The 27,004-nt window shown below is 28.7% G+C and overlaps 1 protein-coding gene across 2 annotated transcripts in view; it reads left to right on the top strand.

The window, feature by feature from the left end:
- Positions 1-27,004, top strand: part of LOC129966988 (gamma-aminobutyric acid type B receptor subunit 2-like) — a 332,348-nt gene that overhangs the window by 191,143 nt on the left and 114,201 nt on the right. For both annotated transcript variants that reach the window (XM_056081613.1, XM_056081612.1), the window contains exons 3-6: positions 9,501-9,668; positions 10,759-10,860; positions 19,278-19,343; positions 24,895-25,086. In XM_056081613.1, the coding sequence (XP_055937588.1) occupies positions 9,501-9,668; positions 10,759-10,860; positions 19,278-19,343; positions 24,895-25,086 (528 nt within the window). The remainder of the gene's footprint in view (positions 1-9,500; positions 9,669-10,758; positions 10,861-19,277; positions 19,344-24,894; positions 25,087-27,004) is intronic.

Below are 27,004 nucleotides of genomic sequence, written 5' to 3'. Positions count from 1 at the left end.
ATTGTTATGTAGAGGTAAATATAAAAATGTGTATTTATTGGTTTCATTTTTATTAATAATTTATTTTTTTAGGTTTGATAAATTGTCTTTAAAATAATTGTCTGTTAAAATTGTCTCTTTTGCTTTTATTATTATTACCGATTGGAAAAAATTCGATTCGAATTAATTCTCTGTTTTTACAGATATTTTGTTATTTCTTGAAACAAATATTTTGTTTCATCTTACACTAGATACATGCAGATTAAGTGCAATTTCTTCAGTCTTTCATCATTGTAGCCGATTTATTTTCCTAATTTCAAAAGTTTCTTTAAATTTAGGTTTGTTTATCTCTATTTTATTCTTAACACCAAATTATAGACTATTAAAATATTTTGACAGAAATACGTCTGTAGGAAACTACCCAATAGAGTAAAAGCATAAAAACACAAAATCGCAGCATATAAAGTTTAAACATTGAGCTTTGTATATTGACTAAATTTATGCATGTTTTTACATCACAATTATTGACTGCTAAAAACTTTTGAAAGACATTGCCGTCCAGGTATTAAGCCAATCATGTACGAGTACAGAAACACATAATCGAAACATAAAGCTTTCTTATCGTTGCTTTTTTAATGCTCTCTAAAGCTAATTATAATTCTAAATCAAATTTATGAATAAAACTGTTTGCCTGTTCATTGCTCGTTTGGTCTGTCTATTCATGCATATGTGAATGTGAAAACTTCAAGATGATTAACAAGTTGAGTGAGAGAAATTTAGAATATGATTTTACCAACAAAATTATATATTTATGTCAATCTTTGTATTAAATGCACCAAAGGCAGTAACAATTTGCTTGGAAAAAATATCATCTAAATTGCAACCATGAAATAAGTTTAAGAAGGAATCCTTCTTAATTTAAGAATCTATCCTTAAGTTTCCAGGATAAAGTCGCAGAGTGAGAGTATGTGGACCATTATAGTGAATGATTCCCAACACTGTTTCTGTTTACTTTTTGAAATTTTCTGCACAATACATATATTCCAACAGTTTTGAATGGTCAAAATATATAACATATAAATAACCTCCTTTCAATTCATCTTAAGTTTTAAAAATAAAATCGCATAAATAGGAATGAAAATAAATCGTATGAATGATTCAACACAATGGCAAAATGCTTCACCAAACTCCTTGAACAATAAATAAATTGTGATTTGGCACATTTTCTTTAATATTTTTTATTTCGATATTGGAGATGAATGCAAGAAGTATGAACGTCAAACGATACAAAATCAATATTTAATAACTTCATATGAAAAAGCTTTACTTTTTCAATGAACATTCATTTCATCTAAATTTGTTTAACAAATGTGTAAAATATTTTAGCATATATTTAATATATATATATGCTTTTTAGAATAGAATTCGACTCTTTTAATAATAAGACAAACCAATAAACCAGTCAACCTACCCCAACTACAGGATCGATTTTGCCAATTTTTGTTTCATATGGAAAGTTAAAAACGCTAAATATGCCATCAATTATCACCTGCACTTCTTACCATTTTAAATGGAAAGCAATAAAACACAACTTTTTAACATTTAATAGAGTAATCTTCAGACGTATTTCGCCAACTGCAACTACTGGACCGATTTTGATAGTTTAGGGTCCATATTAACGCTTAAGATCTCTGAATATGTCACGAAGTTCTGCTCTCCTTCAATCAGACTTTTCGGAAAAATTTGAAAAATACAAATTCATAATATATTTTCTATGTGAAATCTTGCGACAGAATTACCCTTCAAAAACGACTGAACCGATTTCGATAAGTTAGGTTTCCTTTTAAAACTGAAGAGCTCTAGACTTGCTATCAATGGCCGCCAGTCCACCTCCAACCTCCATATTCGAAAAACAAAACTTCATAATACATTCTTTGTGTAGTATTCTGTTGGTAGATTTCGCTAACAACAACAACAACAAAAATAAATAAATAAATAAAACCGAAAAAAATTTCAGTGGTTTGATTTCACATAAAACCTTAGGAACTATCTCTCTCTTTCTCTGCATATATATATATATATATTGTTACGAATCTGTGAGGCGGCTTCCCAGCATAGTCGGTTCCATAGGAGGTCCCAGAGCTTGGCGACAAACCTGGCGACCATTTGGTGACTTGGCGAAGAATTTGGCGACTTTGATGCCAAAATAGATTATACCCGAAACATTTTCCCGATCCGTCCAGTAGGAACGGAGTTACGCTTCGAACGTTCCTGATTGGCTGAGAGGCTTCTAACCCTGCCTCCTGAGACATATAAAAGGAAGCAGACGCAGCTGCCGAGCAGCGGTGAATTGAGGAGAAGTCGGAAGCGACAGAGCAGAGCAGAGTAGAGTGAACCAGAGTCGTCGTGGTGAATAGAGTCGTGAACCTGATCGGAGAGAGGAGTGGTGAGTCGAGTCGTGGACCAGTGGAGTCGAAGAATAGTCGGAAGCGAAGGTGAAGAAATCGTCTTCCAGGGACTAGCGGAGCAGCGACGGAGTAGAGCTGCTGTGTATACGGTTGTATGCTGCACGTCTCGGCTGAAGATAATCGTCTTCTGTGCTGTATATAGTTGTCGTCTTTGTGCTGTCCTGAGTGTCTTCGTGTAAATAAACGTCGTTGTTTTATTTTCTACTGCCGCCTGGTGATTGAGCGTTCTCTACACCATATAACTCCCACTATATATATATATATATATATATATATATATATATATATATATATATATATATATATATATATATATATATATCATTAAAGGTCACCTACTTTCCATACATATCCTTTTTAATGTGAAATCCGAAGAAACTTCACTGTATATTCTCAATCTTGCTTCTCAATTCTTCAGACCAATTACTGGACTGATTTTTTCAAAAGTTTTATTTTATACGAAAGATCATGAGTCCAAAGTATGCCATTAAGGGCCACTCAATTCTTTTCATTTCTAGGCATACTGCAAAATAAAACTTTCTCAGTTTTCAACTTAAACAACTGTACAGGTTTCGCTTATTTTCGTTGCCAGTCTGACATTTTCGCCAATTTAAAGTATATTTAAACAATCAATATTTCCATCATTACTGTACAATTTTAACTTATTGTAATACGTTTCTATTATAGTTTTACTGTAATAATATGCAACTCATCAAATTTAACTGGAAAGACTAAATTATTCAAAACAGTTCTAGTCGATTTCGGCTACTTTGTCTATGGTGTAGCCATGCCAACGAACTTTGATAAAATACATCTCATCAAAGAAAGCGTCATTGCATAATAATGATAAAATATTCTAATTGAAAGACTTGCAATGTGGCGAAATTAATTGCTGATGAAATTGGCGAAATCTATTTGTTCAGTTTACGGGACTTCACCAAAATTTATAAGTTTTGAGGTATTTTATTTATCATTAGTTTGTAACATCTATTTCTTGGTGTGATTCCTAAGATATGTTTGTGATTTACCTAAAATATCTAATATTACGACAAGGACTTTTGTAAGCCAAACATCAATATTCTCTTTTATTCTTTTTGTTATGGTAAATAACAAACATAATGATAACATAATATTCATATATATATATTTCTTCTTTCATATTCATTTATATATTATCACCAAATATTTTCCCAAAATTAAAAGTTTCATCCCACTATGAAAGAAGTATTATATTTTTGATAATCAAAAACATTCATGGAATTTCACATAATCTTTTGTATATAAAATCTATTTTTCTTCTAAATTTTTAAAAGTATTTGCTCCCTGGAAATTTTAGCATGAGTATACTATAAAAATATATGAATATATTTACCAAGTTATTCGTGTGTAGACAGTTTTAGAAATAAGGTTCTTGGCATCATTCTGTGAATGTAAATATTTGGCAAGAGAATAAATTGAGAGAACATGAATTCCTACAAAACTGAGTAGGATGAAATAGGAATGAGGAAACACAGACAAATAAGGTTCTGTTGCTTTTAAGATATTGCAACATGAAGCTAAATAAAACAAAATATTCTTACTGCAATTTTACTAAAATGGTTATTTCTTGCGTATGTGAAATTGTGAAAAAGATATTTTACCTTATTTGTCTCCGTTAAAGTATTATTATTTATAGTTTCAGAATAATATTATAAGTATATTCTGAATCATCGTCGTCAATTTTTTTTTTTTTTTAAATATCCATGCGAATTTCTGTAAATGAATGTAAACAATATAAAAAAAATTGTATTTAGTAATATATTTGGATTAGTCAATCAATCTATGTATTAATTATTCCATTAAAATTTCATAACGATTTTTTTTCTATTTAATAGAAAAAAAAGTATAAAAAAGTATTTTCCGTCATTTTTAATCTTTATTTTCATTAATATATCATTATAGAAAATATTTCCCTCCATCTATTTTTTAGTATAAATAAAAAAAAAGGTAAAAAGTACAAAACGAAACCGGATAGATTAAATTCTTCCTGTATTTTTTAAGCCTTTTCACTACTGCTTGAATATGAAACGCATTTTTAATTTTTCAGAAAGAAATTATTCCGCAAAACACATATCCAACATCCGAATCAACTATATTAGTTGTATCTCATGATCAGATTGCCAATGTCACAATCAAACAATGAATAATTTATGAAGAAAAATCCAAATTATTTAGCAAACTTATATTGTGAAAATTATCCGAAGTTCTAGTATTAATTGTTAAATAATGCATGGAATATTCAATGCATGGAATTCAATAAAGTCAATGGAAAAGAATACACAGTATATGAACCGACATTGAATTAGACGAAATGTTTAATTTTATTTGTTTCATAATTTTGTTTATTAAATATATGAACTCTACTGTGACAAATGGGTTAATTTGATAGGCTATTAATAGAAATTCGTGCTAGGAAAATAAATGTAAGTAATTCTATAAAGAATACTAAACGCTACTTTTGAAATGTTAAATAGCCAGATTTAGTGAAGTCAAACATTGGTGAATACCCCTATATTCGCCATGGCAATTCATAAAAATAATAAATATTGTTGAGTATTTATTATGTTTTTCGTTTTATATTGTTAAGAATCTGTGATGCTGCTTCCCAGCATAGTTGGTTCCATCATCAGAAAGAGTGTTTTACAGTCATCTGTATTGGACGGAGTCCGGGTGTAGCGTCGGAGATCCCAAGCGTGGCGACAAACTTGGCGACCATTTGGCGACTTGGCGACTTTGGCCCCAAAATAGATTATACCCGAAACATCGAGAATTTTCCCGATCCGTCCATTAGGAACTGAGATACGCCTCGAAAGTTCCTGATTGGTTGAGAGGTTTTAGCCCCGCCCACTGAGACCTATAAAAGGAGGCAATCTGCAGCTGCCGGGGTTGTAGTCGGAATCGATTGTAAAAAATGGGTCTTTCAGAGATTAGCAGAGCAGCGATGGTATCAAGCTAGTCCTGAACTAAGCTGTGCGCTACTGTCTGCAGTAGAGTCTTGTTGTGTGCTGCTGTGTGCACGTCTCGGCTGAAGGTAATTGCCTTCTCTATGCTGTATATAGTTGGCGTCTTTGTGCTGTCCTGTGTGTCGTAGTGTCAATAAACGTGTTGTGTGTTCGTCTACTGAAAGGACTGATCATTGTGTTGTGCTATCTTCATATCATACACAACCACTAAATACACACAAGTAAACGAATCCTTTGGATTGATAATGATAGAGGGAAATCCGTAACAATATTAATAATACATGTAAGGATCAAATTATTTTAAATAAATATCTTCGAAAAAAACTAATCGAGAACCAAGATGAATGCATATATATTGAGGCACTCTACAAATTAGACCATTTTACCTAGAGCTCCCATTTGTCCAAAAGCTTTGACTTAGAGATTAAAGACCACTACCAAATTCTATACATATTTACTTTGGAGGATGGGAGCGTCCTCTTTGGAGCGAGTTTCCTGAAATTTTAGTTAGAATTTTAATAAAAAAATAAACGAAATTTTGGTCTTTTTTCCCGCGATAATTGCCATAAAACATTACCATGCAAAAACTATTTTTGCATCACTTTATAAATGTAAAAATTATCTAATACAAACAACGGAGAACAGAACAATTTTTTATTAACAGTCCCTTTATGAATGAATGACTGGATATGATTCGGAGCAAGAATTTGTAATTCTTTCTAATACAATTAACAGTTTTGCATTTATTATGGCTTTATTTTATATTTTTGTAAAGTCTTTTAAGCCTATATTCCTTTTTTAGTGAAACGTCTAAATTATCCATTTTGACGGAGAATTTCACAATATTATATATTGGGAAACTTTTTATTTATTCTTCATTTTCTGTCTTAACTAATGAAAAATTGAAGTTTCATGAGCCAACACAAAGAAATATTGTCTCTAAAGTTTCTCAGAAGAAATTGTACAAAACACAAATCCCTACATGATTCGATTTATTGCTACAGTTCTCAAAATTCCATCTTCCTCTTCCCAAACACATAAGGAATTTTTCCGCGCGTTACTGATCCATTCGAAACTGCTTCAAAAGACGAGAACTCCAGATGAATTTGGTGCATCTTTCCAGAAGACTTGGAGGTCTAGATCGATACCGTTCCCTTTTGTGCAGAAGCGACCTTTAAGACATTCTCTAAGAAACAACCTAGAGAAAGCAGCAGCATCTCTTCAAAGCAAACTCCCACTCTTCCCACCCCTCAACCCCCCAATGCATTCCCAAAGGGTGGTTGGAGAACGTGGAGAAGATACCTCCTCCAGTTGAGGAGATGGGAGGATTGGGGAATTTTCAAATTACGAGAAAATCTCTCAGATCTCGCAGCAGCAGTATCTTTCATTGGCGTCTCGCTGAGGAGTGGCAAAGCTACAGTGGTACATTTCCCCAGACTGTCTGATGAAGATAAATTAAGGACAAGGCATGTCAGGTTCCTTCCTGCTATACAACTAATGAGATCGACTCCAGCCCTTCTGGGTGTTGAGGCATTCTATTATGAAATGTGTTTGGATATCAAGACGGTTACCTCGATGGACTTGATGAATGATAGGAGAGAGGGATGAAAAGTTGCCATACATTGATATTTGAAGCCCTATTGTTGAAAGTGGATGGGGGGATATAAAGCTGAAAGACAAAAGGATTTAAGTCTTTGTTTGTTGGAAAATATAAAGTCGTTACACGTTTCTTTCATTATTTTTGACGTCAGCGGTTAACGTTGTAAAGATATTCACGAAGAATAAAAAGCTATGGTTATGATTTTCATGTACATAAATTTACTACTCGCTTCTTTGTTATTAATTTGATTAGGAATTTTTATTTCAAAATTACTTCTTGATATTTATTACACAAGATTAGATGATGAAAATTATGTGATAAAATTTGATTTTTGGTAATTGAAATATTCTTATTAGAGATCGAAGGATATAAAACCTGAAAGCTAAAAGAGTTTTATTTTTAGATCAACAGGAAAATAAATATTTTTTGCAAAAATAGTTTCATTTTTGTTTTTAAAATTCACATTACAAAATTTTTACGTTAACAATTTTTTTAATGTACGTAAAAATTTACCTTAAAATAAAAATTTTACTTAAATAAGAGTACATAGTCAATTTGCGAATTGTCAAGTAAATTTTGTTCAATTTGTCAGGAAGATTTCAAAGTTATTTTTACAGATTTTTTTTGCATAGCACAGCCATTAATAGGTAATAAAACGATAATTATAAAATCTCAAAAGATGCCAAAGTATTTTATATTTCTATTCATTAGTTTCTGAAATAAGAATACAGTAAATACAACTATTTTCAGGGATAGTAATAAGCATAAACGCAAAGTGTTCATAATACAGACGAGAAAATTGAATAATTCAATTTTTAAGATAACTAATAATTGATAACTAATTAATTTTTAGATAACTAATTTTAGCTAATTAAATTTTCTATAACATTCTAGTCAAATGAAGATTTATATTTTACACAAAATTCTTCCTTAGTTTCAGACTTATTGTTAGACATAATTATCTTATTTTTATAGATAAAAATTCAGTTAAAGTAAATTAAAAAAGTTTTCTATTTGTTCTCAAGTCTTAATCTAAATGCTTTATACTTTTTAAATCCAAACACAGTATAAAGTGTATTTCTATCTGAAAATGATTTAAATTGGTAACGAATAAGTATACATAATGTTAAGGAATTCTTAATTTCTACTCATAGTTATTAACATAAATTTCTTTCAAGCGTTTTGTATTGAAAAGTCTTTCTAAATTAATTCTCAGGAATTCCCATTTACAACTGAAAACATTTAAAGAGCCAAATTCAATTCTTACGAAATACAACTGAGTAAGAAAGCAATTAATATATATAACATTTATTGATTTAATTAATTAATTTTCTATGTCTGTAAACTGTTCAAGAAATAATTTTGCGAAACAATTAGGTATTTGCTTCTTTATGAATACTTCTTTTAATATTTTAAAACCAGTAGTAAGTATCATTTTACTTATATCTGGAATGTAATTTTACATGAAATAATGCATTTCAAGAAAAATTTCATAAATGTCTATCGGAAAAGTTTGGCATACAAAACTATAATGAATACAAATTATAAGCTTCAGATTTAACCTCTTAGGACCCTAGAAAAAACAAATAGCAATTTTTAATAATTTTTTCTTACATGTCATAATTAAAAAACATATTTTTTAAAAATTTTAATTGCTCTAATAAAATATTAATCAATTGCTTATGTCAGCTAATAAAATTATCATACATTTGTAATTGGAACACATTAGAAATGTTTAAATAATAAGAAATTTTAAATAACATAATAAGCAGACACATAATTTAGTAATACATATTTTAAATAACACATATTTTATGCCCCTTATACAAAATGCGGCCTTCTATCTGGATAATTACATTTTATCTATTAGACAATTTTACATGTAAGAACTCGTAGCAGTACCATCTCTCAGAAAATAATTTAAATAGCCTCTCTCTAAATGGATACTTCAGTCTGGATGGTAGTAAATCGCATCTTTTAATTTGAAATGCATTGGACCAAAGTACTAATTTGGCCCCGAGGAATTTAGTGGAAAAATACCATTATCAGTTATTTCAAATATCACCATAATTTCGAATTATTTGGTTTATTTTAGTTATTAATTTTTTCGAATTAAATTTAGTCATCGAACACTTACATTTCTGTTAAATACGTTTTAATATCTGATTTAGAATTTTTGATATATTATATAGCTGTCTCTAAATTGTCCATTAATTGATATACTTATCCAAATAAATTAATTAGAATAAGGATATTATCCTTTAAGACGCAAGTTAAAAATATTTTATTTCATCATTTTTATTGAATTAAGATTCATCGATTGGATAGCAATAATATTTATGTAGCTTTTTTAAGGACTTAAATCATGTATTTAAGTTTTACTTATTAAAAAATAGATGTGACAAAAAAGAATATATTTAATAGTTAAAATGACTTTCTTTTTCTTTTCAGATAACCTACGCCGATACCCATCCGATGTACACTAAAGAAAATTATCCCAATTTCTTTCGTGCTGTGCCTAGCGAAACTGCTTTCAACCCCGCAAGAGTGGCTCTCCTAAAGTATTATAATTGGACCAGGGTTGGGACACTCTATCAGAACTCACCTCGTTACGACTTGGTAAGTGCATTGTATGCATTCCATTCAAACAAAATAACCCAACGTTACACCACATTTTGACATTAGTTGGATATTTTTTAATAATTTCATTTCACTGGAAAAATAATTTGTGGATCACCAGTCCTTATTAGCGCAGAAATATCATGAGATATTTGTAGCGCACCAGTGATATTATATATAAAAACTGAATAAAAAGGATAAGAAATATTTTTGAAATTGTTAGAGCAATTTGTTAGCTACTTTGCGAACCAATATTACCAAAAATATTATCTTGATAAATAAAATAACGGATGGATTACTTACCTGTGAAGGAAAATGTTGTATTAAATAATTTATTTATACTCATTTTATGAAGAATGATATTTTTCCACTATGTTGCTTCATTCAAAAAATCATTACTCAATAAGAAATTAACCAAATACAATTATTCATATATCAAAATAATCTGCATGAAACAGTGGATGTTTTGTGCCTCAATCAAAGTTATATTTATAGAAATAAATTTTTAATAGCTGTTTAAAAGTTAAAATGACAGAAAAAATCTCGTTTTTTCTATTCATCGTTGATGAAAAAATTGTAAAAAAAAATTATATATTTTTATAACTTGATTGAGGCAAACAACATGAAGACAAATATTAGGCATAATTTCCAATTAGAATTGTGTGTTTGTACAAATTAGAATTTAAGATATCATGTTCAAAAAATATGCTAATTAGCTCATTAAATATTAATTAATTAATTAATAATTTGTGTAATATGATTTTTCTCACTGAAACGGGCTTACACATATATTAATGATCTACTGTGAAAAAATTGGATTTTTAAAGTTAAAATTTAAAAAAAAATCTTCAAGTGTATACGTACGCCTTAAAAAATGTTTGAAAAATTCTAAAATGACGGAAATGCGTAAAAATATTGTAGCGAGTTAAAATTAAGTTAATTCCATGCAATCAATAAATTCGTCTAATAAAATCAGATTTCATTAATTATCTTTTGTATTTTATTATACAAAATCCATGTTATTACACAGATTTTATCTGAGGTTATTTTTGCTTGGTAATTTCTGACTGAAACTCTTCTCTCTTTACAGCCACATAGTAAGCTACTGACAGATTTGGATAGCGCTCAAATAATGATAGCAGAAACGCAAGGCCTTGTAGAAGAACTACAGTATGAACTTATAAAATTGAAAGTAAGTAAAAAATACTGTCTAATTGAATTTTTTCTAATGTCAATTTCAAAAAATTGATTAGATCATTTCCGGAATATAAATAGCTTAATGGAAAAAAAAATTATTCAAAAAAAATATACTTATTTGAACTTACATTATTACTATTTAATTATTACTTATTTTTTCATCCACTTTGATGGCAAAATTTTAATTATTTGCACAATTAAAGCACCTGATCTTGCATTAATTGTGCATAGAAACGTACATATTTGGATAAGTAAGAAGAAAATTTGAATCTGTTCAAAATTCAAGTTGGATTTTAACAGTCCATTTGAAAATTCTTTCTAAACCAAAACTAAAATCATTCAAAATAGTTTAATTCTCAGAAAATATTATAAACTCAGTTTTGGATTATATTTAAAATTTATGTACAAATAAGGAGAATAGAAACGAAATGGTTATATATGCTTATAACTTTTCTCACTTATTTTTTTAAAAAAGCTGATCAAGCCTGGTATGATAAATGATACCGTAGTTAAATTTAGTTTGAAATTTTAAAAACGAAGTAAATTGTTAATATAGAATAATATCTCAACACATATTCAATTTAAAACTTCAATATCTCAACACATATTCAATTTAAAACTTCAATATAATTTTAACTTTTATGTCAGTAAAAGTAAAAATTATAAAATTATCAGGGGATTTAAATTTAAAAATAAAAAAGTAACTTCACAATGTTTCCAAATTTGAAATATGGAGTCAAATTTGAAGATGGCATTTTATCTTAAGGAAAGGAAGCAAATTAATAAAAGGCACCTGAGGAATGAAATAATAAAAATAATAGGCTATTATTATTGGTGAATCTTTCACACATTCTACAATATAAAAATGCGGCAATTCATTGAGTTTAACAGTGAAATGTCATATTAACAAAGGATGACGTAGGAATCATCATTAAACTTTCATTACTATAATTTGAGATTTTGTTTCTTACCCGTAACTGAAATTCCGAGAAATCTGCATCATTCTAATCCAAATTAGTGATGCTTTTAACATGTTATTTATACTGATTCATAATTGCATTGCATTAAACAATAAATTTGCCGTGCGTGAAACGCCATCCTGTTAATGTGGCCTGGACGTTTGAAGAGGGTTGCTAGATCAGGTTTCATTCTCATTTTCTGATAAAACAGCGAAATCGTGATATCTTCCTAAAATAAATTTTGTATGACTTAAAAAGACGAAATACTTGCATACTTGGACTACGATGTCACACGAATTGTGAGAAATTAAGTTATTTTATTTCCATCGTTTTATGCTAAAGATATATGATATCTAAAAAAAGTCAAATTATTCGAAACAAGAGAAGTCGGTTTGATTCGGATATGTGGAAATTCAGGATAAATATATAAAACCCAGACATTACATTAAAAAAAAAACTTCAGATATGAAAAAAGACGATTTATTAAATTAAAATTAAAATACATGATCACAGAAAATAGTAAACATAATACTAATGAAACAAAAAAAAACGCAAATGAATCACATTGAGTATATGCTTTTTGTTTTAAAATTAAATGTAATGAAAATGGTATGCATATTCCTATTTTAATTGCCAACAATTACCATCTTCAGTTGCGAAAAGATACATGAAGGTCACTTGTTATTCACTGCTACTATCACTGTTATTTTTTTAATTTCATATTTTTGATATCTTATTTTTTCTCCCAATTATTTCACAGTGCCGAAAATTGGGGTTCGCAGTACATGGATGCAAATTGATTTCTATGTTCGTGTTACATGTTTAACAAACTAGTATTAGTTATTTAATTCCAAAATTTGCATGATTACATACGGAATCTGAATATGTTTGAGTTTTTGTATTTTTACTAATATAATTTACAGTTAAAATTTAGCATCTGATGTATTTCTAATATTAAATTTGAAATGAACAAAAATGCGCATGAAATTCAATTCTTAATATCTTTCATTGGCTCAAATATTTTTTACTTGGTGCATTGATAAATAAAAGCAAAAATATGGCAAATGTTGTTTTCATCCCTTTATATAGTCAGAAATAAATGAAGTGAAATCAAAAAAATCCATGCAGTTAATATATCATTCATACGTAAATCTAATTTACAATTCTGAAAATACAATTTCGCTCAACGCTTGTTTGAAAAATAAATATAAGCAAGATATAAATTTTTTAGATTTGTGATGGCTTGTCATGAAAAAATGAAGCATCATCAGAAATAAAATACTCAAATAATAAAGTTTTTTTGCCAAAAATAAATAATCAAAATTATTAAATGTCTGACTCTCTAGAGACTTCTTCAGATGAAGAAATATTCTTTTACTTATAAAAAATACTTAGAAAAAAATAACTCAATGATGCAAATCATCTCAAAGTCCTTTTTTGATTTAAAAAAAATTCAAATATTCTAAATCTTTTATTAAATAAATGTTCGCTGAGATGATTTTTGTTGTGCGCTTCTTCGAAATGCAACTAAATAACAATTTCTTATTTCATGTATTCTATTTATCGATCTCATATCAAAGAAATCTCTAATCCATTTTATAAAAAGAGTACTAAATTAATTTCCGTTTTGACAGTCAATTCATCAGTCATTCCTATAGCATTATACGCAACCATATTGGGATGATTACTGACTTTGCTGACGTAATATTTTTAATTTTTATAACAGTCATAAAATGTGCAAAAATAATTCAAAGTGCTTTATGTGGCAGATTGTTTAAACTTCAGTTTACAAATTTAGTATCTTATTTCTTTGGAATAAAACACCGATTTCCAATAGGTTTTCAAAACTTTTGTCGCATTTTTAATTAATTAAAATGTAATAATAATAATTGAATACCCTAATAAATGTGTAGTTACATCATACATACCATTTTATATCAAATTTTTTTTAAAAAAGATTATTTTTTTAAATATTGAATTTTGATACTTTCGATACATTTATCTAATTATATATATATATATATATATATATATATATATATATATATATATATATATATATATATATATATATATATATATATATATATATATATATATATATATATATTTGTGTTTGTGTGTGTGTGTGTGTGTGTGTATTTCATAACTGAAGTTGAACATTTTTTTGTATTTCTAGATAGATCAACTAATGAGATGTAAAAATCTTATAAAAGTTTTGAACTGAAAAATCAGTATTATAAGGATAAAGAACATTTTCTCGTTAAAAAGAAATGAGGTTTAAACAAATATTCGCGATAACCGTATTCATTATACAGCTTTTATTCAGTCCGGAACTCCAGATAATTATAAAGTACAATCTAAACAGGTTTCTTTTAATTTGTATAGAGGATTATTGTTGAAAATCGGTTTTCTTATTTTAGAACAATTTATGAAAAATGAGGAAAATAAAATTCTAATACAACAAACTCCATTTGCTTAAACTTATGATTTATTTCCTGAAATGAATACTTCAAAAAAAATCTGTAACATTTAAATTTAATAGTACAATAAAAATGAATAGCAGTATTGCCAATAGCTCTTTCATGTATGCTTTTTAACATGATTTCGTTATAAAAGACGATATCTATGTTGAGTGATTTGAATTAATGTATTATTTCTATCTAAATCTCCTGCAATCAACACTCTTTGTCATGTCCATATTATTAGAGTTTTTTCATAAAATCAATTTCCATAATTTTATTGCTTTACATCATTTTTTTGCAATCTGTTAACTTTCGCATAGAATTAAGTTTTAAGATTTTTCCCAAATACCCAAAAATACCCAATGATTTTACTTTTTTTTATTCTACCTTGATAAAATACGTTTTAAGTGATTTTTTGAAACCAACTATACGTAGCTATCGTACTTCAAACCGAATATAAAAATAGAATTGACCTAAGATTAACTAACTATATTATTACTAAAGTTGAAAGTAAACCAGGAGAGTTTAAACTAAGAAAGTCGTCACCTATATTCACCCCTTCTATACAAATTGTTGCTAGTCGAGTGATTTAGTTTGTGAGGTTTTATATTGACAGTAATTATCCCAGAAAAAAAGGAATAACCAAACACTTGATCTACAAATTAATAAATAAGTTTTATGAATTTCAACAGCATTTAACATCAAACCTTAAGGAAGAAAATTTTAATGATATTAGCTCATTCCTATAAGATCACAACAACATTTTTAAAAATGTTGTGTATAATTTTAGAAAACAGTGAAATTAAAGTCATGCTTATAAACCCTTCAACATCACTTTTTTTTATATTTTTATATAAGGATTTTGTAGACATCATAATGTTAAAATAGATATTCAATTACGTAACTATTTTATCAGTATAGGATTATTATAGAAGTACTTCATTTTGATTGCAATTAAACTGACATAACTTCTGATTGCAATATGATTTTTGCTGATGTTTTCCTATTGCATGTATATATATATATATATATATATATATATATATATATATATATATATGTGTGTGTGTGTGTGTGTGTGTGTGTGTGTGTGTGTCTGTGTGTGTGTGTGTGTGTGTGTGTGCGTTACAGTTATAACATTTTTAAATAAAGAACTATCCATACAAGATAACAAACATCTTTAATACTTTTTTGTTACTGAAGCTCAAGGTTCAAAATCTTCCTAAATGCAACACATCATCATAAACGAAGTTTTCGTTCAGATAGTCTCTAAATTGGCCATAAAGACGGCAAGTGACTGGATAATGATCAGCAATGGCAATCAATCCTCAAACCCTCAAGGGACTAACTGTTAGGTAAAAATCAATGAAGTTTCGGATTATATGGCTGGAAATAAGGTCGAGGCTGAGAAAGAAAGGTATTGTCCATGCAATTAGGCAACAAAAGTGAGGACCCAGCCAGGAGTGAGGTTAAGTAGCTAGCTGAAAGCGAGTTACCAAATTGGAATACGACCGTCGGTTTATTTCTTTATTTTGTGCAGTTCATTAGCAGAGAGCATAATTAACCAAAGGTCCAAGAGTAAATATTTTCTTATTTCTGTACATTATTTGGTTTTATAGGAGCTGCGAATTTGCCTAATTGCTAAAATGAGAGTGTTTATGACGAAGAAAATTAATGATATTGATTCGGAATAGAAATGTTCTTGCCGATGAAAATACTTCTGCTTTCATCTGATGTTATTAAGTTCTATTGTTATTTCTGCTACATAATGCTGCATAAAAATCCAACTGAATTTTGCAATATATCAATTTTGATTTACTTCTATTGCTGAATTACCGGTAAATGTTTCTCAAGCATGAACGTTTAAATTTTAGTAATGCCATATGATTGCACGGAGATGATGAGCGAAAATGTTGAATTTCTTAAGATAAGAAAATACAGAGCGCCAAAAAATTTCAGAATACTTTTTATTGCCCGGATTCCACAAAAATGAAATTGAAGAAAATGTTCAAGCTTTTCGATATAGAAGTACTGTTCATTCTCTAATTCAAAAGCCCTCCGCATATATTCGCTGGATTTGTTTATGTAGTCAAAATAGCGATGAAGAGGAAAGACGAAAGAAGGAAATGTTTACATTTAATAATAATTTGCACTCGAATTATACACGGACTTAGGAGAGATAAAAACTGCTGGTAACTTATTTTATTGTGGGAAAAAATACCAATTTACAGTAAAAAAAACTTTAAAGCAGTTTTTATTTATTGTGAGGATCTAAGCAGTAAATTATGATGAATAAATGAAATATTTGTATTCTTATTATTTGAACATTCACTCTTTTATCAAAATAGTAATAATTTGTTTAATTTTTTTTAATAATTTTAAAAAGTAGACACTTATTTTTATTTGCTATTCAATCGTTTTGATAAAATTTTGTGATAAGCAACGGCAGATAATTTCAGTCTCAATTTGCGATATTACATAAAATATTTTTCTTACCAGCTTGAAATGTAAGTAAAGAATTTGCACATGCATCTCACCTTCGAACTATTTTAAAAAGAAATAAAATAGCCAATTATCTTACTTGAAAATAATGTTGAAATATATACTTATATATACTTTGTTTTCGGTTAATTTTAGAGATTCCTTTTCATTTCTACCAGAGAATCCTTTTGAAAAATTAAAATGCGCCTACAGAAGAAAGGGAAAATCATGTTATTCCGAAAACGTTTGGTTATTGCTACGCATCTCAAAATATTTTTAACAGAAACGCATGAAATTTGGAATGATGAAGCTTTAGGTCGATAAATTAAAACAATTTTGTGAGTTTTTATAAAAATTTAAAATGAATTAATATTTTATAAGAACTTTAGTCTATAAAGTACTAAAATATTATAAAATATTTTTTTTTTATATTTGTGAAAATGTATAACTTTTGTACTGTTTATTGTGTAATTTAATTCAAAATAAAACGTACTGCCAAAGACTCATTTTATCCATTAATAAACTGTAAAAACAAGGATTTTCTTTTAATATTAAAATTTTAAAACTTCAATTGTTTATAATTCATAAAATGATTACTCAAAATTTCAAAATGCTGTTTCAAGCTAAATTAATCTGTATAATTTGGATTAGTATTTGAAACTGGCTGTTGCTATCTGAAAAAATTGAATTTGTATAAATTTAAATATGTAAATAGATTCTTTCTTTAAAAAAATATTTCATACACTTTTAGACAATACACTTCAACAGCAACAGTATTTATAGGTTTATTATGTAACAATTAAATTCAGAAAACCGAATAATGCTCTTATACATTTTGACTGTCTACACTATGATGCAGAGAAGAAAAATATTGTTAACCTGTAGCACTTTTTAATAATTACGTCTTTACATTGTTAATATAACGGTAATTGTCATTTCAATGCGCTTTCAGTGGTCACGGAAACGGATCATAATAGAAGGCCTTAACAAAACGATAATCAGATATCTTTCGATGCTTCAATTTTCAATCTTTGGAAGTGGCCGTCTGCTATGATTCTCCTACGTGTCGCGTGCAAAATATAAATTATGAAAGAAAAAGAGCAGCGTTCTGATTGTTGTTCATTGTTTCATCAGTGTGTAACGGAGCTCAAATATTGCTGCTCTTCCTGATTATAGCTGAACAGTACGTACAATATCCACAAATTCTTAAGGATTCGTCACCATTTTGGCTTGCAGCAATGCAACCAATAATCACAAGCTTAGGTTGCTTCTAAGATTCACCAGGCCGCGTTCACATTCTACGTGACTTGAAATAAATGGAAGGCTTAGTACTCAATAAGAAATGAGAAAATACGAATTATAACAGTGAGTTTTGGTATGAAAACTTTTGTTTTCTAGTACTGGTGGGCAAAGAATTAGTAGAATTCTGGTCTATCCGGCGTTCGTGTTATCCAATCTGCCCTTCCGCCACATTAGGCCAGACATTCGAGAGTGCACTGTAATATACGCAGCTGTTGTAATGGCAATAATGTAATACTTAGAATAAAAGTATTGCATTTTTCTTTAAGAATAAAAATTAATTATTTTGAGTTTCTAAATTTTAAATTCTTCAAAACAAAATAAAGCATCATCATCAAGAGCACGGAGAATTAAATTGCCATGTGCAGAGATTAATAAATTCAATTCTAAAAAAAACTATTTTCAATACCTTAAAATGCTTTCGAAATGTTTGATGTACGAAATATTGATATTCTTCCATAATTTATTTTTTAAAAAGATTTCTAAAAAAAAATGGTAACCGTTATTCTTTTCCATGCAATTTTGCTATAGAAATATCTTAACATTTATGCAACTTTTCTGTAAAAAAATTAGTTTTCCAAAATTTGAATAAAATAGTGACTAAATATATTGAAAAATTAATTATGAAAAAAACCTACTTTATATGAAATCATTTTAATAAAAAAAGGTTGGTTTTAGAAAGATATTTCAAAATAATAGCTGCAGGTAAATTAAATATATCCTCAGGTGGTTAAAAAGCTTCGATATATGTACGAAAGCAAAAACTAATTTAATCCATAATTTACCACCATTCAAACTTTTGCTGAATTTTAATGAGTTTTTTTTCAGAATCTCTTCGAAATATCTTTAATTGGTTAAGAATTAATGAGTTTGGGTTCTAAATGAATTCAAGACAAAAAAAGAAAGGAAAAATTATCGGAATTTGAAATTACTAACAAATAAAACTAGAATTAATTTTATGAATATTATGTGACAATTTTTCATTAAAAATCAGAAAAAAAAAATCACTGGGAAACAACCTAGCTCCTTTTTTAAGTGAACCTGAATAACTAATTTAATAGATGCAGCTTAAGATATTAAGACAAATTAGAATTCGAAAGTCTCAATTCTTCAAATTTTAATTACGGTAACTTAATTTTGAAGTTCTTGCTGTTTTTGTGCCAATAATAGTTCCTCTGCTTATACCGTGTATTCTCCTTTTTTTCTAGAATAAAGATGTTAGAATAATATTAGGAAACTTCGATGAAGAATGGGCAAGGAGAATTTTTTGCGAGGTAAGTAACTTTATTAAATTTTCTAGTGTATTTTGAATATCTTACGTTAGTGAACCTTATTGAAATTCGTCTCAATTCAACTAAGGTAGCACACACACTTATTAGTTTATTTGGTAAAATATTATAGTACTAAAATAACTGCTTTATTTGTTCTGGTTATCATATATTACTTTTGTTACTTATCTTTTCATTATAACATTCACAGGCTTAACTTAAGTAATACTTTTGCACTATTTTGTTTTATGTTGTGGGAAATTTGAATTAATTAGTGAACGAAAGGTATAAAAGTTATGCTTTAACAATTAAAAAAAATGTTAATCCCATTTCTTTGCTATTTGGCGCAAATAAGTTTTAGTGAAGAAATTTTAAATCAGGATTTTTGAAATCTACCCAGCTTTCAATATAAAAAGTTAGATTGAGAAGCAGGTTAGCAGATCTCGGATCCGGATGGAAGCATCCGGATCCGAGATCTGCTGACCTGCTTCAAGATTTAGTTTCAAAACCTTATTCTACTATAAATTCTTCGTATACGCAATCAATCTCGGTGTATGCTAAATGGAAATTTGAAGATCATACGCTTTTTTTATTGGTGAGATTCTAAGTTTAAAAGAGATATATACCGACCTAGGTTCGTATTTTTATCTGATCCCGTTTATGAATTATAGGGTCAAATCCGAAATTGGTACTAATGTAAATAAACTACTCAGTCCTTTTCAGTTCGTTTAAAGATATAATATACAACATATTTAGCCTGTTTAATTATCTATTCTAGCTCTCTTTCATTAGAAATTAATCAATAAACCATATATGTTCTGATGCGAAAGAGCATCAGAACATATATGGAATTAATGTTATTTATTCAGTATCATAAATTGACAACTCCAACCTTCCCTAAGCCACATGGAAAACCTGAATGACCGGACCACCGCGAAAACAACACAAACGGGAACTATTATTGCGTCCCAATGGCCATCACTAACCACGGAACAACTCCTACCGTGAGAAGTACGCCCATTCATCGATAGGATTTAACCAGCCCCCATCATTTCTGTGCCCATCCGAGTAGCGAGAACCAACCACCACACCGGAAGTTTCTCATTCTCATTTCTGAGTGGCCCCCAGTTGAGTCTTAATTATTGGGTATTAAAAAAACAAATTTAATTAATTAGAATTATTGCTAATTTAAATATTAATTCTTTCATGTTATAGAAATTTTTTTTTAATCTACACCTCTTTCGTTCTTCCGTTTTCCCCCTCTATTATATAATTAGGTGGAAATTTTTGTCTTGAGAATATCTTATCTTTTTGAACTGAAAAATGAATAGAACAACCGGGGTGTTTGTGAATTACCTACAAATTTGGTACATGAGTATAGCGTTTATAGAGGATTTAATTTTAATTTTTAAACGAACCTAATTTAGCTAAAAACAAATTTTATGTTAGCTAAATTTAGCTAAGGCGCTGGTACCTTGGTTAAGGGATTCTATTACGTATCCTGTATAATAAAAAATTGAAATAAATTTTGGTTCACCTAAAGATTGTTGTATATCCCTAGAATATTTAAGATATTTGTCAGTCCCTCTTAATTTCGGGAATTATTTTCTTCAATAAGTGATAAATTTTTGTTAATGATATTAAACTTCTGGTATAGGATATTAAAAATGATACAATTCAATGCACGAATCGTCAAGCGACTGATGTTGAAATAACAGGGAATTCTTATAAAATGAAGAATTAAAAGAATTTCTATCTAGATTATTTATAATTCCAGACGACATTGCATTCAAACAAAATTGAAAGAAGTAATCACACACAGAGATATATATCATTTAATATGGAAATTTGTGTCTCGAATTCTAAAGGGTTAAAGAATTCTGAATTAATTAAGAAGCCTAGACAACCAACGTTTTCGCCTCCCCTTAATAATCAACATATGAGTCTGAGTAGCAGCACTGGCATTATCCATACTTTAGCACAAATGCATTTGAATTAAATATCAAGCTCAAGTGCTCGGCTGCCACAAACACATTGCACCATATCTTTTGTCCATTTGGCAGGCGAGCTATTCACCCCGCAGGCCACTGAATGAAACGCACGTGAATCGATATCAGTGGTGACAGTTACTATAGAAAATGCAGTGCATGAAAGATGTCTCTGCCGTCTTTTTATTTTGCAATTCTAATATATTGATCGAAGTAATCAATTGGCTGTCTACACAAATTTGTGGTATTCGTTTGTGGTTCTATGACCCAAATTGCTCTAATTGGTGATCGTGCTTCTTTTTCAAACATTTATGATTCGATTTATTGCAATAGTAATAATGCCAATACGTTTCTTATAATATATGTGAAATTTCAATGGCCTTTGGAAATTACCTTTCGAATATTTTTTGGATTTCCTTAATAAAATAAATGCGTTGATTAAAATTATGTCGAAACTTTTGTTAAAATTTTGCTTTTTTTTATATTTCGTAAAACTTGATAAATTAATTACGCATCTCTGGTATTTTGCTTAATTTCGTTTCGCATAATGTATGTGATGTCAGCAATTTATTTAAAATTATTGACTTCCATATGTTTTTTATTTTAATCAAAATCATTATTTTTCTTACAACGGCCTGTAACTATTATTTTGATCTCAAAGTTATAACTGTTTATGATTATGTAAAACAGCTTATTTGTAATGAACAGTTTTCAAGAAGTATTTCTATATTAACTGAGATTTCTTAGTTTTCATAGAGCAAAACGAAGAGTGGAAAAAATAATCGATAATTTATTATTGATCAATATGATATTATAAAGATTAGCATATTAATTTTGTTGCAATACATTTATTACATTGCACCGTTACCATTATTCCATCTTTGGTTTTTTTAATTCAACGGATCTCAAAGCAAATCAATTAACTGCATATATAATGCAACATTCATAGTATTCACAAAGCAACATTCACCAAGCGAAAGGCATCAAATAAATTTTGGTGAAATTTTTCTTTACAAATGACAAAATAAAAGTCGTTTATTCTAATACAATCATAATCTTATCTCTAAGTAAAAATTTAATGCCAAACACAAACATTGGATTTTTTTCTGTATTCCATTTTCTTTAATGATGACACAACCCCGCAAATGAACGTAAATAAAAAGGTAAATTAACATAATTGGAAATAAGATATGAAAGAATGAGTTTAATCAGTAGTTACTTTTAAACAATATGCAAATAAGCAGAAAATTTTCAATGAAAAATCTTTAAAATAATATTCTTTTTGTCTGATAATAGTTAATTATTTGCCAAACTTTACGTCATTTATTCGTAATGCGAAACTTGTAAAAAGATGTTAAATCTAGCTATCGCAATATATTCCCAGAAATATTAAAAAAAAAAACTAAGCAGAATTAAATAAAAGATTTCATAACCATTATTATATAACATCATTTTTAAATCTGAATTAAACCCTATTAAATCATGAATATTTAAAGTTCATTATAAATAACAAGTATTTCAGTTTTTAAATACATTTTGTCATGATTTTACCAATCACATTTAATTGCAGAAAAAAATTAATCTTATTGTCAGAAAAGCACTAAGGACATTATTATAAAAAATATTCCAAAAGCTCTTAGTCTCATTACTCGGAGGAATTTTTAAATTTATTCAAGCTTAAAGCGATATGGATTAATACTTCATTACGTTCAGACAAGTAGGTTTCGCACCAATGACATTAATGAGAAAACAAAGATTAAAACAAAGGATTACGTTCTTTCATTTGCAAAATGTGGAGTCGTCATTTCGGAGATTTCTGCGTCCAATATGAGTAATGAATGGGATTTTTATAACTTTTTTTAACTTTAAAATGGTTAAATCGATATCGAATATTAAGCGTAATTTACAATCCGACATCATTATCTTCATTAACTGGAACTTTTATCGGATTTTAACGTCGAAAAACGCAGATTAACTTTACTTAAAATGCACGTTTGCATTGAATCGTTTTCAGAGAAGTAGAATGTTCTTTTTTCGTGAGCGTGATTATATTCCTATATCATTATCTGTTCCTAAATGTCTAACCCTTCCACCTAAAATAAAATAGATATTTATTTTTAGTAAAAGTTTGTATTTTAAATCTAAAATTAAAATGAATGTAAAATATTAATTTAATAATATCAGTAGAATATCTCATTTCTTGTTCTACAATTTCTTGTTCTATTTAAATATCATACAAAGAAAGTATGCATTTACTTTAAGTGTATTTGTTAAGTATACAAGTTTTAGATGCAGGCATAATTTTTTTTAATATTTTTCATTTCAATTCAGATCATTATTAAGATGTAGAAAATTTTTCTGAAGCATTTTCTTAGAAATGTTTCATTATTTATCCTAACTATTTAAACATCAAATTATTGTGCGTGTGAGTTAAATGGTGTATAAAAAATGATGGTAAGCATATCAGTACAGCCAGAAATAATATTTCTAAAATATCTTGAACAGAAATCCGTAACGAATGTTTTCTTTTCTTTCTTTTTTTTTTTTTTTGTGAAGAAATATTTCTACAATTATATTTCCTAAAGAAATTAGATTGGCATCAGAAGCATGAAAATATACATTTTTTTTGAAAATTGAATCAGAAATTAAATAAAAAGAAGAATTATTTGAAACATTCCTATATGCAAGTCTTAAAAACCTTGACCGAGCTTTTATTCCTTAAATATTGATTATAGACATATACTGTAAATTACAAAGTTGCGTGAAAAATGCACAATGTTATAAAATCAATTAAAATTTTCAGGGGATTAAAGTTAAAAAAATACCAAATTTAAATTTTTATACGGACCTGGAACAAAAAAATTCCCCAATGAGTAAAATGTGCCCCATCTTTTAATAAAATCTTGTAAAAAATTTCAGAATTTTATCATGAAAACTCCCAAAGATATATTAAAACAAAGTTGGTGAAGGGTCAATCACAAATTAAAATGCAAACGTTTACAGCTTCGGTGCAGATGACGCGACTCAGGAATGCACCCTAAGGAATTAAATACGCTTTATATCTTTAGTTTTAAATACAAATTTTAAAATCTATGCTTCCTGAAAAATACTTCGAAATTTTAGATCATGAATTACAGAATATAACTTTAAAATAGCACAGTCAATGAACTTGCAAAAAAACTTATGTAATCTTTCCTTTAAGTAATCTTTCCTTTATGTAATATTTCCTTTAAGTTATTATTTCTACAAATTTTTAATACTTTTGAACCAATAAATAGCAAAATTATTATTTATTTATTCAATCATTACTTTCTTTGTTAATTTGTATACGACCCCTAAAAAACGAACATCCGACTTAATTTTTTCTTTTTGAGAATTCATATCCAGGTTTTAGACAAAAGAGTATGAGATAAATATTTACGACAACATTCCGTTATTAAAACCATAAAACAAGTAAAAATGAACATAATCATGTAAACAGAAACGTAAAAGGGCATTTTCTGAATTTGCTATTTCTATATTTGAAGAATAGTTGTTTCATTTACATAATTTGTTTCTCTTCTTTGCAGGCCTATAGGCTGAAAATGTACGGCCGAAAGTACCAATGGATAATTGTAGGGATGTACCAGGAGCGGTGGTGGGAGGTGAGAGATCAGAACAGTTCTTGCACCCCGTGGGAGCTTACGCAGGCGATGGAAGGCCACATCGCGACAGATGTTCTGCCTCTCAGCAGTTCGGAGAACATCACAGTCTCAGGACTGGTGAGTTTTCTACATTTTTTGCTACACTTTTTTTTTTCAAGCGAATCGTGAGATGATGAACAACTAATTTCTTGTGATCAAAACATTTTTCTGTATTACTAATACTGAAATATGTGAGAAGGGAAAAAAAATAGCTACGCCGTATTTGTTTATGTACTTTATAGCATATATTTGGTGCTCTGGTGTCACAATAGAGATACACATTATGGAAGAGAACGGTTTTTCTAAGAAATCTGTAATTCGATAGAACTAGAGCACTTAGAAATTACTGTTATTGTTATTTATCACTTGACATAGACAAGCCCACTGACGAAGACAACGATTTAAGCCGAGTTCGGAGCAAAAGTTTCTGAGGGTAAAGATCCCCTGAGCAACCAAGGGCAGAAGTCTGACTTCTAGCTTATATGAAGATAACACTCACATGCTCGCTTGCACTGCTCCTTTTTACAGGGGGGTTCTTTTACACACCTCACAGATATAACACAGGGTAAAGAACAACAATTCCCGAACCAGGACGCCCAGTTCACGGGGAAGACGTGCTACCCCAGGACTCCAGCTAAATAGCGTTTCTTTATGTGCTTATTTATATGTACATATATTTGATACTCTGGTGTCACAATGGAAATAAATATTATGAAAGAGAGCTGTTTTATTAAGAAATATACAATCTGATAAAACCAGAACATTTAGAAATTACTAAATTCATATAAGTTATTTATCCACTCGACACATCGATATTACGTTAAATATAAATGTGAATTTGTCCTTTTAAGATCAAGGATGAATGTCTTCTGTTCCCGCGTAAGTTTTAATGTAAGCTGCCGAATTTATAACTATCCTTTCAATAAATATAATTAAATTTATCTTCCTGACTTTGTTAACGATCCTACATTTAGACTCTGATGATGCTGTTATTCAAGTCAAAAATTATGTGTTGGTCACATTCATTAAACCAATATGCAAAGAAAAAGCTGTTCACAGACAAATAATATGTGAATTGGGAAATGCGTTGTCCTAAAAATTAACAGTAGAATGAAGAAAATTGGTGGATACTCAGACAATTTCTCACAGTAAACAATTAAACTCCTTAATAATTCATTCACAGTTTCCTAAAGAACGAAAATTCACTGAGCAAACAGAAGGTCAATAAGAAATCGAGTGTGTCACTGAAGTCTCTTTAGTTTTGTCTGAGGTCGAGTAATTTAAAGGATACACGGAAAAAATAGCGCATAGAGGATTTTTTTCCTTTTAGAGAAAAATATATTGTTGACTTTTTTTCCTGAAGTCTTTTTGTAATACTCTGTGAGCATCACATTTTAAAGCAAGCATAATGAACATTACTATTAAGTTTTTATGTAATATGAAAAAGAAGTTTAAAAGTGAACCAGGAGATTAACATAAAAACAGAAGATTAGCACTGAAGTAGGGGATTAACATAAAATAGAGGATTTCCTAAGTATCAAGACTGAAATCGGAATAAGTCATTTGATCTTTTAAAGTTGTGTCAAATGAGTTTTTACAGTTAACGTATCAGGGAAAATATTTGTAAAGTATAAATGTTTGTAAAAAATAAATAATTATAATTGAGCTTATATTTAAGCTAAATACGATAATAATTCAAAGCCTTTCACATACATGTATAAAAGATAAAAAGAGTTTGCTATATATATTATGAAAATATATGTATTACCTATCCTTTAAAAACCAATAAAAAAGATCTTATGAAATATAATTGAATATAGATGCAGAAAATAAACCATTTATATGTAGGAATTCAGTTAACTTTAACATTATAATGTTAAACTGAATAATAAGTTAACTTTAACATAATGTAATGAAATTTTGAAACAACAAGATAACATGAAAGACAGAGATCGGCTTTCAGATTTTTGTATTTAATTTTCTGCAGTAAAGAATA

The sequence above is a fragment of the Argiope bruennichi genome, chromosome 4 (genome assembly GCF_947563725.1).
Source record: "Argiope bruennichi chromosome 4, qqArgBrue1.1, whole genome shotgun sequence".
In the NCBI taxonomy this organism is placed as follows: Eukaryota; Metazoa; Arthropoda; class Arachnida; order Araneae; family Araneidae; genus Argiope; species Argiope bruennichi.
This window is presented reverse-complemented; position numbering and strand designations above follow the sequence as displayed.